Source organism: Heptranchias perlo, chromosome 31 (genome assembly GCF_035084215.1).
Source record: "Heptranchias perlo isolate sHepPer1 chromosome 31, sHepPer1.hap1, whole genome shotgun sequence".
Taxonomy (NCBI): Eukaryota; Metazoa; Chordata; class Chondrichthyes; order Hexanchiformes; family Hexanchidae; genus Heptranchias; species Heptranchias perlo.
Window position 1 is genome coordinate 14,562,887 of NC_090355.1, and position 14,452 is coordinate 14,577,338.

The following is a 14,452-nucleotide window of genomic DNA, read 5'->3' on the forward strand; positions in this document are numbered from 1 at the left end:
GTTGGATGCAATCAAGCCTAGATATTGATGAGTAGCTGCAGATTTCAATATATGAAATAATAAAAAGGGATGGTTTCTCCTATTGTGACCAGATGAAGTAGTCCCACGTGATTTGAAGAGATTAGAAATAAAGCTTCATCATTATTTTGTCTCAACGATGCAGCATACGTGTTTTTCCATTTGTCATTTTGAGGGCAATCAACGGGATGAAAAAAAAATTTGGATGTTGTAATCAATAAAGGAATTCAGTCCGCAAATGTTTAAACAATGTGCAAAAGACTAGGATTTTAATACTACCAAGGTTGCCCCTTTAAGATATATCCAGTTGTTGAAAAGGGCAAGTAGAAACACTGCAAAACGCACTAAATATCAGTGGGCCAAACAGTAGAAGCTTCCTTGCACCAATTCACAAATCATGTTTAATGAAACACAATTCAACCTGTGATTTGGATGTTGAAGGGGAGCTTTAACCACAGAAACAACTATGAGTTTTAATACTATAGAAGTAGGCAATTGAAAATAGCCACTAACTAGATCGTTTTGTTTAAATGCTAATCCTGATAGAAAAGTAATGAATTTTAGTGACCAGCGAAGGAGAGTTGTAGGAATTTAATGGCACCTTACAGATTTTACCTCTTGTTTTCTGTTGTCAATAATAAAATGACATTCTAAGATTCTATTGCTGTATTTGATGTTTGTGTTTTTAATAGGAAAGAATTATATAAATGATCACATAAAACATTTGTAAACAATTTTACAACACCAAGTTATAGTCCAGCAATTTTATTTTAAATTCACAAGCTTTCGGAGGCTTCCTCCTTCCTCGTTCACCTGAGGAAGGAGGAAGCCTCCGAAAGCTTGTGAATTTAAAATAAAATTGCTGGACTATAACTTGGTGTTGTAAAATTGTTTACAATTGTCAACCCCAGTCCATCACCGGCATCTCCACATCACATAAAACATATAATGCTAACTAATTCTGAGACAGGAAAAATGTAACAGTAAAAAATAATTCAAGCCAGTTGTTCAACATACTTGGAATTCCTGATACAAGTTTCAGTGGTCGTAGTACTCGGACAGCCCTCAAGGTTCTCAGATCGAAGTCCGTCCCAACAGTGGCTAAAATCCTGCATAATAATAAAGATTAGAAATATTAAGTTTTCAGAAAAATCATCACACAAAAATAAAACGGTTTCAGACAATTACTCAGAAAGCTATGGTTTGGCAGATAAAATTACCCTAGGAGCAGACTATTCTTAAATACATCCTTGTATTTGCATAAATGTTTCCACAGATGCTGCCTCACTTGTTGAGCTTTTCCAGCATTTTCTGTTTTTATTTCTTGTATTTGCATATACTGGTATTTAAAAAGAACAGGACAACATTTACAAATTCACATTAACTCATTCAATTTCCTATTTTTAGTGGATTGTTATGCTCCAAATTTTGATTTGTGCTGGGTAGGGACAGTTTTGTGTGGTGGACTCGTCCACTGCATAATGGACTGGGAGTACCCAAATCCATTTTACGTTGGACCCTTGCTGGAGAAAGAGACAGACAGATGGGGGGAGGAAGGAGGGCGATACAAAAGCTGCTTTAACACAGGCTTCTTACCGTGCTCGTTCAAAGTTCACGAAGGCTGGCTGCCAGAAAGATACATTTTTTTTTAATTGGGTCGTCTTGGCAGCCAGTCTTAGCTAATCTGGCAAGTTCACTTGAGGTTGCTGCTAATGCAGCACAAACACCAATATAAAAACAGCTAGAGACTTTGGGGGTGGAATTGGTCTTCAGCAGTAGTGGGAAACGCACTCATAGCGCATCAGCAGCCCATTTTACACCAAGCCTGATTTTCTTTTCCAAACAGAAAGGAAAAAAAAAATCAAGCACAGTGTAATATGAGTTGCTGATTCACAATGAGTGCACTGGCTAAGTTAAGTTTCCAATTTCAGCCCCTTTCATTCCATTAGTCGGGGTGGATTCAGATCTGGATTATCACCAATAACTCCTCACTGGGATCACAGAACTACATCAATTGAGTGAGAATACGTCTCACTTTTAAAGTAAATTTGTCTTCGCTATAACAAAACAAATACTGAATGCAATTGGTAGACTAGAATTGGCAAAGTATGTATACCAATCCTGGGCTTCATAAATTGACTGAATATATAAGATAATATCCTCAGCCTTCATCTCTGGGCAGCATAAAATGCTTTTAGTAACTTATGTATCCAGTGGTGCACTGTTTAGTGATTATACTGTTCAACTGCAGCCAATATTTGCAAATTAAGTGCTATGGGATATATGGTATGTGCAGAATATTGCAGTGGACTTGGCAAAAAGATTATCTAGAATTCTATACTGCACTCTTGCACAATGTATGTTAGGTATAGTTCTGTAATGTATATTATCGATACAATTATTCAGTCAGAATTCAGTCAGGATTGATTCTTGGGTGGAAGAGAATTATTCTACATTCCCTCAAAAGGTTACAACACATAAGTAAATGTAATGATCGCTGAGTGCATATATCTCTTCTACCTTATACCTCCAAAAGCTGTTAGGCAACACAATACTTTGAGAAAAGATGGGCACCACCAACAGCTAACCACATTTGTACTTAGAGTGGTTACTGACCACAAAAGAATGCTCTTTAGGAAAAGGATATATGAGAAAGTCTCCTTGACTCCTGAGCCTGTGCTAGTCCGGATGAAGACTGTCTTACATTTGAATACTGGATCATGTTTCATATTCACAAGGTTCTTTGAATAAATTATTAAACCCATTACACTTTTGCTTTTCTTGTGCTGGAGCTGAATCTTACCACACACATTTTATATTCAGTTTGCCAAATCTGATATCTTGGTGCAGATATGTTAAATTAAAGCTGCAACACAGCCTTCAAAATTAAATATATAAATATCAGAATTCACATCAACACAAACCTTGATGGAACCTGGGTTCTGGGAATGGAAACTCTTCATTTTATCCATAATACATGGATCAGATTTATAGGGTTTTTCAGATGACTACGCTTCATAATATTTCACGTGTTATTGGGGTAATTGTGACAGAAAAGGCTGGGGACAGAATGGAAGAAGGGTTGAGCAGCAATTGTGTTGAGTATCAGTTGCCACAAGAACAAGGAATTCTTAAAAAAATTATTTTTATTTCTTGATATGTTATTAATGTTTTTTTTGCTCGACTTTGGATTCTTGCCATTCCATACACTAACCCTGGGCTGGAGACCCAAGCAAAAGGCCGGAGATAGAATTATGGGGCGAGTGACTCTCCAATTTTCCCGAAATCTCTATTCAGCCCCTCCACTTGAAATCTGGATCTCACTATATCGGGAATCTCGGACAGAAGCCCACATCCCACAACGCTGTAGTTTAATTTATTGCTGCTCACACCCCTGCCCTTTTTCAGGATAGATTTATTTACATATTCAAATGTGTTCTCCCTCCTCATTTTAATTTCACAATAATCTTTCTTTTTCTCCACATCTTTTGGTCTCTCATTAAAGGCAGCACCTCAGATCGATAAGGCTGTTAAAAAAAGCTAATAGAATTCTAGGTTTATCTCTCAAGAGGTATAAAATATAAAAGCAAAGAGGTAATGATGTGCCCATATAATACCTTAATAAGACCTCAGTTAGAGTACCATGTACATTATTTGAATTCACACTATAGGAAGGCCATCAATGAATTAGGGAGGGTACAACACAGATTCACTAGGATTCTGCCTGGTATGAGGAAATACAAAGAAAGACACTATATTTATTAATGACTTAGATAACACAATAGAGAACCATATATCCAAGTTTGCCAATGACACAAAGATAGGTGGCATAGTAAGTAGTGTAGACGGGAGCAGAAAATTACAGAGACATTGATGGATTAAGTGAATGGGCAAAACTGTGGCAGATGGATTTCACCGCAGGTAAGTGTGAGGTCATCCATTTTGGACCAAAAAAGGATAGATCCAAGTATTTTTTAAATGGTGAAAAGCTAGGAACGGTGGAGGTCCAAAGAGATTTAGGGGTCCGTATACACAGATCACTAAAATGTAGTAGTTAGGTACAAAAAATAATCAAAAAGGCTAATGAAATGTTAGCCTTTACCTAGAAACTTATTAGAATATAAAGGGGAGGAAGTTTTGCTACATTTAAACAAAGCCCTTGTTAGACCGCATCTAGAGTATTGTGTACAGTTCTGGGCACCGCACCTTAGAAAAGATATAATTGGCTTTGGGAGGAGTGCAGTGTAGATTCACCAGAATATTACCAGGGCTCCAAGGGTTAGATTATGAAGAGAGATTACATAAACTAGGCTTGTATCCCCTGGAATATAGCAGGTTAAGGGGTGATTTGATTGGGGTTTTTAGAATTTTGAAAGGAATTGATGGGGTAGATAGAGAGAGACATTTTCCGCTGGTGGGGGAGTGTAGGACAAGGGGACATAACCTTAAATCAGAGCCAGGCCATTCAGGACAGAAGTTAGGAAACATTTTTTCACACAAAGTGGTAGAAGTGTGGAACTCTCTTCCACAAAAAGCAGGAGATGCTAGCTCAATTAAAAATGTTAAATCTAAGATCGATAGATTTTTGCTAGCCAAGGATATTAAGGGATATGGAGCCAAGGCAGGAAAATGGAGTCAGGGTAGAGATTAGCCATGATCTCACTGAATGGCAGATCAGGCTCGAGGGACTGAATGGCCTACCACTGATCCTATGTTCCGAGATTACGGGGCGATGTAATAGAAGTTTTTGAAATTATGAAAGGATTGTTCAGGGTTCAAAGAAGCAGACTGTTTGCAGCAGTTGAGGGATCAGGAACGAATTGCCATAGATACAAAATTAAATGTAAGAGATTTAGAACAGAGGGCAGGAGAAACTTCTTCATACAGGGAGATGTGAGGCTGTGGAATTCACTTCCAGGGTTGCGGTTGAGACAGAAACTATGTCAACATTCAAGATTAGATTGGATAGGTGAATGATGGAAAAGGGGTTGAAGGGATATGGGAACTGGGTGGATAAATGTGATTAGAACTATTTGCTCATGTGGAAGGTAAATGCCAACACGGAATGATTGGGCCAAATGATCTGTTTTTGTGTTGCAACTTCTGTGTACTTTTATGTATTTCTATGTAGATGATACTCACCATTCTCTGTCTGCTAGAGCAGTAAACCGCATCCAGGCCTCATGCAATGTTGAAATCTTCCAAAGCAAACATGGGAGACCGAAATCAGCGTGCCTCACTTAGCATTTTTTTCTCCCTTCCTCCCCAAGGAGAAGGACTGAACTTCATCTAATGACAATTAATGTGTGGGGAATTGTGAGTGTGATTCTGTGTCCTACTAAAACTTACAGCATCAATAATTGTACCATCACTTTCAATCGTTTAGCTTGGGAAATTTTTACCCACGTCACATCCTCTCCATGTAACAACAATTAATTTTTGTCCATTGGGAGCAACAAACTGCTGTATATCCTACATTATAAGTGAGCAGATCACTCTTGAAATACCTCATCACAGAGAATGGAAAACATGGGTTAGCCTGTGATGCCCCACATGGGAAGTTCTTGACCTTGGTCAGTTTATGAATGGTAAATGGTAAACAATGATGAGCCTCATTCCAACATAGAGGAAGCGTGAACTAGATGATGAGTCATCCAAGGCTGCTCTCATATGCATCCTGAAAGGCATTTAAAGAATGGCTTTGGAAGAGAGTTAGTACCTGTCCACATTCTCTGATGATGGACGGTGTACGCTATTGGCAGGGTGGGAGAAATGGAGAAAGAATAGATTTGTCCTGTGGAGCAGGAGAGATACAATTATAAAAATGCAGTAAAGAAGTAAACAGCAAGTTATTAAACTTGCCGTATATCATGACTATAGAGTTAAAACAAAAGGTTAAACTAACATTTTTTTAAAAACAATGATAAACAGATGCATTTTTGACCTATTATTCTGTGTAAATTAACACAGAAAAACAGCTGTCATTTTATTGTCCTCTGGCCGAGTTAGACCAAGCTAGAGAATGTAAGGATTGAGTTGGCTAAAATACGTTGGTGTCCTAAGCTACCACCAGTGTTCTGTAGAACAACGTCTCCCAAGGTTTAAGCCCTGCTGCTTAGTTATTGCTCCATATTGCCTATGGCATCTGTATGAACAATCTCAGCAGCCATAATCCACTAAACAAATTTGAAATGTATTTTTCATGTTTCTCACTGAAATGACATTTAGCATGTTACAGCATTCTCTGATATTGCATCTATCGATGCTAGCTTCAAGGGTCTTGGTAACCATTTTTCCATAAATGTAGTCTCATTCTACCTTGTCAGGAGGACACAATGGGCATGATTTTGACTCTGAGCTGGGAAGGGAGTGGGGGGGGTCAAATTGCAATCGGGAAACCCGGAAGTACGTGTTTCCCGGACGTCCTTACGATTTTGACGTCTTTTTTTTTGTTGGTTTGCTGTCCCACTGACCGACTTGATTGACAGGCTGGTCCCAGTTGGACGGGAGACCAGCCAGGGAGAGGATGTGTTCAGGGAAGTCTTCAGGTAAGTCTTTGTTTGTATGGATGGGGGAGGGGGGCAGGCATGGGGGCACAGAGGCATGGGCTAGCACGGGGGCATGGGTTGACACGGGGTCACGGGAGGAAGTCAGTCATGGGGAGAGGGATCGGGAGTCATCGGGGGGGTCTGCCGTCGTCGGGGGAGGGGGTCAGGGGTTGGAGAATTTGGGGGTGGGGATCCACGATCATTGGGGGGTCACTGCAGGGAGGCTTTTTGGGCCTGGTGGAAGCACTCCTGCTCCTCCAGACCCACAAGCTGTGCCAGAAAGGCACTTACCTACCTGTTAGTCTCGGGCCTTCTTGCCTCCTTTCACATGGCATTAAAGAGAAGGCCCAGGAATCCCGCCCCCCCCCCACCCACCCGGGGTTGAAATCGGAAACTGTGGAAAAAATGGAGGCCTGCAGCCTCCTTGAAAGGTTTTGTTGTCCGACCTGCCTCCTGGTTGAGGGTTGGTCGTCCGCTCCTCATCCCGCCATGGTGAAAACTGGAAATGGGTAGGTGGGGGGCGGGTCCAAAATGGTTGCAATTTTGAATGCCCCCCACACCCCCAACCCACCCGTTTTTCCCTTTTAAAATCGAGCCCAAAGAGTCTGCAAAGGGGTATAGACAGGTGAAGTGAGTGGGCAAGAAGGTGGCAGATGGAGTATAATGTGGGGAAATGTGAGGTCATTCATTTTGGTAGGAAGAATAGAAAAACAGAATATGTTTTAAATGGTGAGAAACTATTAAATGTTGGTGTTCAGAGAGATTTGGGTGTCCTCATACAACAAACACAAAAAGTTAGCATACAGGTACAGCAAGCAATTAGGAAAGCAAATGGCATGTTGGCCTTTATTGCAAGGGGGTTGGAGTACAAGAGTAAGGAAGCCTTACTACAATTATAAAGGGCTTTGGTGAGACCTCACCAGGAGTACTGTGTAGAGTTTTGGTCTCCTTATCTTAAGAAGAATATACTTGCCTTAGAGGCAGTGCAACGCAGGTTCACTAGCTTGATTCCTGGGATGAGAGGGTTGTCCAATGAGGAGAGATTGAGAAGAATGGGCCTCGACTATCTGGAGTTTAGAAGAACGAGGGGTGATCTAATTGAAACACACAATATTCTGAGGGGGCTTGACAGGGTAGATGCTGAGAGGTTGTTTCCCCGGGCTGGAGAGTCTAGAACTAGGGGGCATAGTCTCAGGATAAGGCGTCAGCCATTTAAGACTGAGATGAGGAGGAATTTCTTCACTCAGATGGTTGTGAATCTTTGGAATTCTCTACCTCAGAGGATGCTGAGTCATTGAGTATACTCAAGGCTGAGATAGATAGATTTTTGGAGATTGGGTGGGAAAGTGGAGTTGAGGTCAAAGATCAGCCATGATCTGATTGAATGGCGGAGCAGGCTCGAGGGGCCGTATGGCCTACTCCTGCTCCTATTTCTTATGTTCTTATTCTGCCCTATTACCCTGTTTTTCCCTTCCCCAAAAGAAAGAGAATATATTCTGATATTTAGCAGCGAGCCACCTCAAATTCCCAAGCAAATTTAGATCTCAAAGGGGAAGTATTCTTTAAAATGACAGATTTATAAATGAGTCCACTGCCCCTTAATGTTCTTTCTATTCTCATTAAGGAGACTGTTGTAAAACCTGTTGCATTTGGAGAATTGATCATTAATCCTTAAGTAATTGTCTAAATTTGAAAAAACAATACAAATCTAGTTACACATTTTATCTCACCCCCGCTATCTAGTTTTTCGGCTTTGTTTTTCTGTAGCGATAAATACACCTGGGGATTTGTTGTTTACTTGCTGCTGCACATTAGTTAATGGTAATATTAAGGTGCCCAAGTCCAATCTCATATTGTAAGCCAATCATAATATAAAGGCAGGGTCAAAGGTCCTATTTACATTAATGCTTTGGAAAATAGCTGCTATGTTACCGAATCAATTGTATAACTTACGGATTTGAGATGCTGTTTTAATGAATACAATGTGTTTCCAACAGGTATTTTGCTAATAATCTGACAAATTCAGTAAATTATTTGACAGGATTTGAAATAAATAAATTGTGCGCCAAACTAATCAAAAATCGTGGACTCAAAAGTAGATGTGAATGCTGCTGACTAAATGTGGTGTGGAGTGGATTGAGCCAGTTAGTTGGGACAATTGGTTTGATAGACCAAATGACGTTTTCTCACACCTTGTATGATATTTGTGACTATCAGGTCGTGAGCCGACCTGTCGTAAAGTCTCACCCCTAACACTGAAAATTACTCATGCAACTTGCCAAGCAGCACTAGCATAGTTGTCCAGGTTACCATGCACTAATGGCTCATCACTACCATCCACCTCCAGAACTTATACAATTGAATTCCACATATGCTTTCAGCCACTTCTCCTCTGGCGTGAAACAGTCCACAATTAAGTTCTCATTACGGAAAGTAATGCACAGCAGAGCAAGGTTAATGCATAAATACTGGGTTTTTCAATACAAATTGAATTTTATGCCACCAAATACGGTATTACCCATATTAATTTTCCAAGCTATGCTGGAGATGGAATAACATGACTAACACTGTATGGTTTTGTGATATTCCAAAAGCACAAATCGGAAATTTTGTTAAGGCACAGCATGATCTGATTCCGAGCACTCCGATTCATAAATCAATATATTTTAACAATCTTTAAGCCAACCCTGAAAAATGAGAGTGAATTACTCTGTGCCTCGGTTCCACTTTCTGGATCTATTCAGTTACAAATAGCGTGTCCCTGTCAATCAGTGTAAGGTTTCTGACACTATCGTATTGAGTATTTCTTTGTTTTCTAAGTGATGAAGCCCCGCTGAGATTTCACAAACCTTCAGAGACATCAATCTGTCATTACATATTCTACCCTCCTCCTCCAGACGGGAGAACATGAGGATCACCTGCCAAGAAAAACACTGAGGGGAATTGCAGAAGTCTATGAACAGCAGCCATTACACACCAGTGAGAAAGATAAAATAGGCAGATTTTTTTTAATGGTGGCATACATTGCTGTCCAAGCCTTGCAAACAGTGTCATGTCTGCTCCACATGACAGATCCTTGGCAAAGCAGCAAGAGCAGAAATGAAGTATTGTCAATATTTAACAATCCTTTTCACTGTCTTTTTTTTAATACTTAGTTCTGTAGATTTCCCGTATCCCAGAACAGTGTGGTATTGAGAATCGCCATCTTAATTGTTTTCAACATCATTTACCTTAAGAGGGATACAATCTTATATTGGATGAGGTAATGATGATGGTGCTAGGTCTGAACAAACACAAGACTGCACTCTGGGGCATATTATATTGCAGCAGATGCTGTATCTGCCACAGTTTAACTGCCTCCCCCACAATTACTATAAAATAATATTTAACTTGCACATTTTTATTTGTTAAATTCCAAAATGTGAGTTTGATAATGTGATAAAGTTATCCTATACAGCACCTATGTAAACAAATGGGACAAGGAAGCTTTCAAGACAACACAGCCCCTTTAAATATCAGTGCAAAATGTTGATAGAAATTTCAGTGTTCAGGATTCTATCGGATGAACGTAGATCTCTGCTTTTAACACATATTCACTTTCCTACTGACTTTACAAGGAACTCATGAAGAGCTTCATAACATCATTTTATTGTACAACTTAGAACCACTATAACAATAGATGGTTCTTTTATATGCCCCCCCAATGTATTATATCCTGAGCAATAATCCTTTTTGCATCAACCTTTTTAAACATATTCTTTTTCTAATTCCTCAAATTTAATTAAAACAGTAATAATGTACATTTTTAATCTTATATTTTAAGTTACTGCTTTCTACAATGAAAGATCATGTCCCAAAACAGCAAGAGTGCAGTTCTGCATGCATAATTCGTACTGAGTACACAGAGTTGCTGCTCCGTGGCTGTTTTCAGGACATAACGGACGAGTTTTCTCATCTGATCTAAAGACCTCTTATTAACCTGGGGCTCAATTTTCAAAAGGCTTTGCAATCCGTTTTTTCTTTACCTGAATAGGTACTGGTGTAGTACAGAGGGAACTGACGACAGATTCTTTGGAAGTTAAGCCCTATTAATCAACTCCTTTCATTTGAACATTGTGAAATTGAGATACAATCCATATCACACACAACACAAATATAGAGACTTATGGGATTTCTGAACTGGCTCTTTTTTTTAAACCAAACATGGATTGAATGTAAAATATAACTAAACTCAATTTGGAATCATACCATTTGACAATAGTGTGTAAACTGGGTTAATGGATTATCTACTTGGAACAGAGCTTCTACCAGCAGACAGCTGGTCTGTAATTCACCAGAGGGAGATTGAAGCCTGGAAATTATGCTGTGCAATATTATTGTTTAAACACTCAAGGCGCTGGTAGCAAATCCTTTTGTCCACTATTTTGTTAAAATAGGGAACAGTGGAATTTGATACAAACGTGTAAAGTGTTGGTATGATAATATCGGACAGCTGGGTCTAGTAGCTTATAACCAAACGTCATACTTCAACAAAGTGATGTGGTTCTTCAGTTCTTTCCTGCAGTTATAAATAACATATGAGTGGAATGTACTTTGAGCTTTGTGGTATGTTTCTCACAGAATAATTTTCAATCTTTCTCAGGTAACTGCTGCAATAAAGTCTTTGCATTTCATGCCAAAAGAATCGCTCTGCATTTAAATGGTTTTATTTTTAATACACAACACAAAGCAATCCAAACAGTATTTTTAAATATTTAAGAAAAGCCTCATAGTATACAGTACAATTGACTGTTGGCAAAAAACAGGTACAAGCCCCAGGTTGTAGGCCCCAAGCTCCACAACACTCACTTAAAGTCTGTGAACCATGAGGACCCACTACCAACTATCTGCACCATAGCAACCAATACCTTACAGGATTCTCTTGTTCTTCTATGACTCAGCATTTAAATGTCAGGTTAGCTCCCCATGGTAACACATTTTATTCAGTCATCCCTAGGTGTTTTAGTACTGAGTTCAGATGTTTGCGTTCTGATAAAGGGTCTCCACTGAAAGCATTAACCATTCCTTTCTTTTTCCATATGTTAAGCAACCTGCTGGGTATTTTCAGCACTTCCGATATCTTTTTTCCAGTTTTCTAACCATCATGTTTCTTTTTTAATCTGCACTTAACTACAATCTAAATGGTCAGCTTTACTTTCATACCCTCTACTACAGTATTACTTTAGTATCAGTCAGATTGATGCCTTGGGTCCAACGTCCCTCCTATCTGTACCTTACATTTGTCAACTTCGCACACTCCCGACCCCATGGGCAAAGACCAGTACCATTAAGAAAACGACAGCAAATTTTTAAACAAACATGTACTATCTCTACATTATACAGAATACAAAATGCCAAAGAGGAAAGGCAGTATTTGAATCTTTGGATTTTAATGACATTGAAGGATCACTCAAGATTTACTGTCTTGATTTATGCCTTCAGAAATCTCAAATTTGCTTTCTCTCTCACTGCAAGCTCTCATCCTATTCTGGTTAAATACATATAAAACATACTAATACTCGCTAGGCTATTGTGCCACTCTTATTTTGGCAAAATCTTGCCAATATTGCTGTGTAACCTGCTCCAGCTAGCTTGTACTTCAATCCAAAATTGCTCTCCTGTAGCAGTACCACCGCCCAATTAGCTGACTGACAATTATAACAAACTGTCTGACATGTGTCTGATGCCAGATGTCAAATCTGACCCTGCAATAGTGCGTCATAATAAACTGCAATTAACTTGTGCATTTTTTTCTCTTGATTTACATAACTTTACACATATTATTTTCGTAAGTCCACACAGACACAGACTGTGTAGCACAATTTATCTATTCCCTCAGGATTTTTTTTTAAATGGCAGCCAGCGGCTATTCAAAATGTATCATTCATAATTTATAATAGCTGCAGACAATTGATTCATATGATCACTGAAGGTCAGAAAGAATAAGGTAGATGATGCTGTAAGAGATGGGAAAAAAAATCTTAATACTTTTATTAGATGCTCCTCCGTGTTGCATCACTGCCAAGTGTTAAACACAATTTCTGCAAAAACACCGAAACAAGGAGGCAAGATTCCTGAGAGAGTCATCGTTCAGTCACAAGTGCGACATTCTGATATTGCCAGGTTTCAGTGCTCATAAGGGAGCACAAGGGGCTCAGCTCAATAATCACTGATGCGTCAGTGCTCCTCATAGTAAGTCCAACATCCAGCAGCCCCTCCTACATTTATTTACTCCACTGACAAGCTATTTTCTGTCTTCAACAGTTCTATTTTGAGAAATAATCACTTAAAGAGAGGAGAAGGGGACTTTGATACTTGCAGCATCTGAATATTTATCAACACTTAAAGTGTGTGCGCTTCCTGCTAAATCGGACTGTGTCAGTGCTAGATTTATGAGAATCCAGAGTACACCCAAGTGAGAAGAAGATTGAACAGGAAATTGCTTTTTGTTGATCGCTTAGTATTTCATAAGATGGCTCATGCAGAGAATCAATTAAAAACCTTTCTTTCTCCTATGGTATGCTCTGACTCATGCCAATATGCAATTCAACTCTCTTTACCACAGGCTGGTTTGCACTTCTTAAGTATTGAGAGGCAAATAGTTCTAATAAAAATTAAAAATATGACACAAAATCATGTGTAAACTAGACGTCCTTAATCTTGCCTTGGAAACCATTTCCTTTTTGATTTCTGTCTCCTATCCCTCCTCTCTAAAGGCAATGACTCAGGCCGGGGAACAGTTACAAAGGCACCAGTTGCAAATTAATTTCCTCCCAACAGAAGGTACTTCATAGGTAAGTGGTCCGAATGGAATGCTCACTTCATTTCGTGGTGAAATTTGGTCATCGCAAAACAGTCAGAAATGAATAGACAGCATACTCCTTTAGTACGTGGTTAATACCAGTCAGCACAGCAAGCCATGTACTGTAAATGCAAATATCCAGAGATGGGCATGAAGCCACGATAATATCAGTTAGTATGTGCTTTGCCAGATCATCCAAATCATCATTGACAACAGTGACTTTCATGTTTAAATATTTCCTTCAAAACATCAGACTCATTGCTAAACATTTCAAGGTGCCTGCAGTGATATCATATATGTCACTTGTGACAGGTAAGTGTGCAAAAGAGCTGCAAGCATTCTATCCTTTGTATATACAGAATCAGTAAGCTCTTCTGATTGCCTCATTTTAACTACTTTTTTTTTAAAACAGTCAAACCTCATTTTATTACATGTTGTGTTTCACAAAGATTCCAGGGTAGAAATTGGTATGCTGTGTACCTGTTTATCGTGACAATCTTCCTGACAACTTCAGTTGTCCACTCCCCATCTGCACCTGCATTCGAGCCACTGCTAAATTTGTCGGGCCCATTTTTTAGGTAGCCGTCCAAAACTGGTGTTAAGCCCTTCATTAACATGTACAAGGGGCGTAACAGCTATTTCCCTCTGGGAATTTATTTTCTGACGAGCGGAGCAGGCACCGTCCTCCTTCGCTCGGGATTCTTCAGCAGCCACTGCGGCCTAAACAGAGGCCGCCAACAAAAGGTAAGATTACATTATCTCTTCTAAAAGATTTTTTAAAAGCATTTGTCTGGAGCCAGGAGGAGGAGTAGGTATGCTCCCCCTGACTCCACAGTGCTGACAATTGTACACCCCACCACCACACCCCATCCGTCCCCTCCTTCCCCCCCGTTGCCTGCTCCAACCCCCCTGGCGGGACTTAGCTTCAGGCCGCTGCCAGTGAGGCAAAGCGGTCTGACATTCGTCCTCTTCAAACGCGCGAGCTGCCTGTGGAGGGGCGTCAAGTGCGGACTGCTCACGGCAAAAAAATGTTAATAAGGCCCAA

At 39.7% G+C, this 14,452-nt stretch overlaps 1 protein-coding gene across 1 annotated transcript in view; it reads right to left on the reverse strand.

Moving 5' to 3' along the window:
- cacna1ba (calcium channel, voltage-dependent, N type, alpha 1B subunit, a) overlaps window positions 1-14,452 on the reverse strand; it is a 518,974-nt gene that overhangs the window by 306,684 nt on the left and 197,838 nt on the right. Inside the window, exon 6 of the mRNA XM_067969602.1 lies at window positions 1,036-1,127. Coding sequence (XP_067825703.1) covers window positions 1,036-1,127 — 92 coding nt within the window. The remainder of the gene's footprint in view (window positions 1-1,035; window positions 1,128-14,452) is intronic.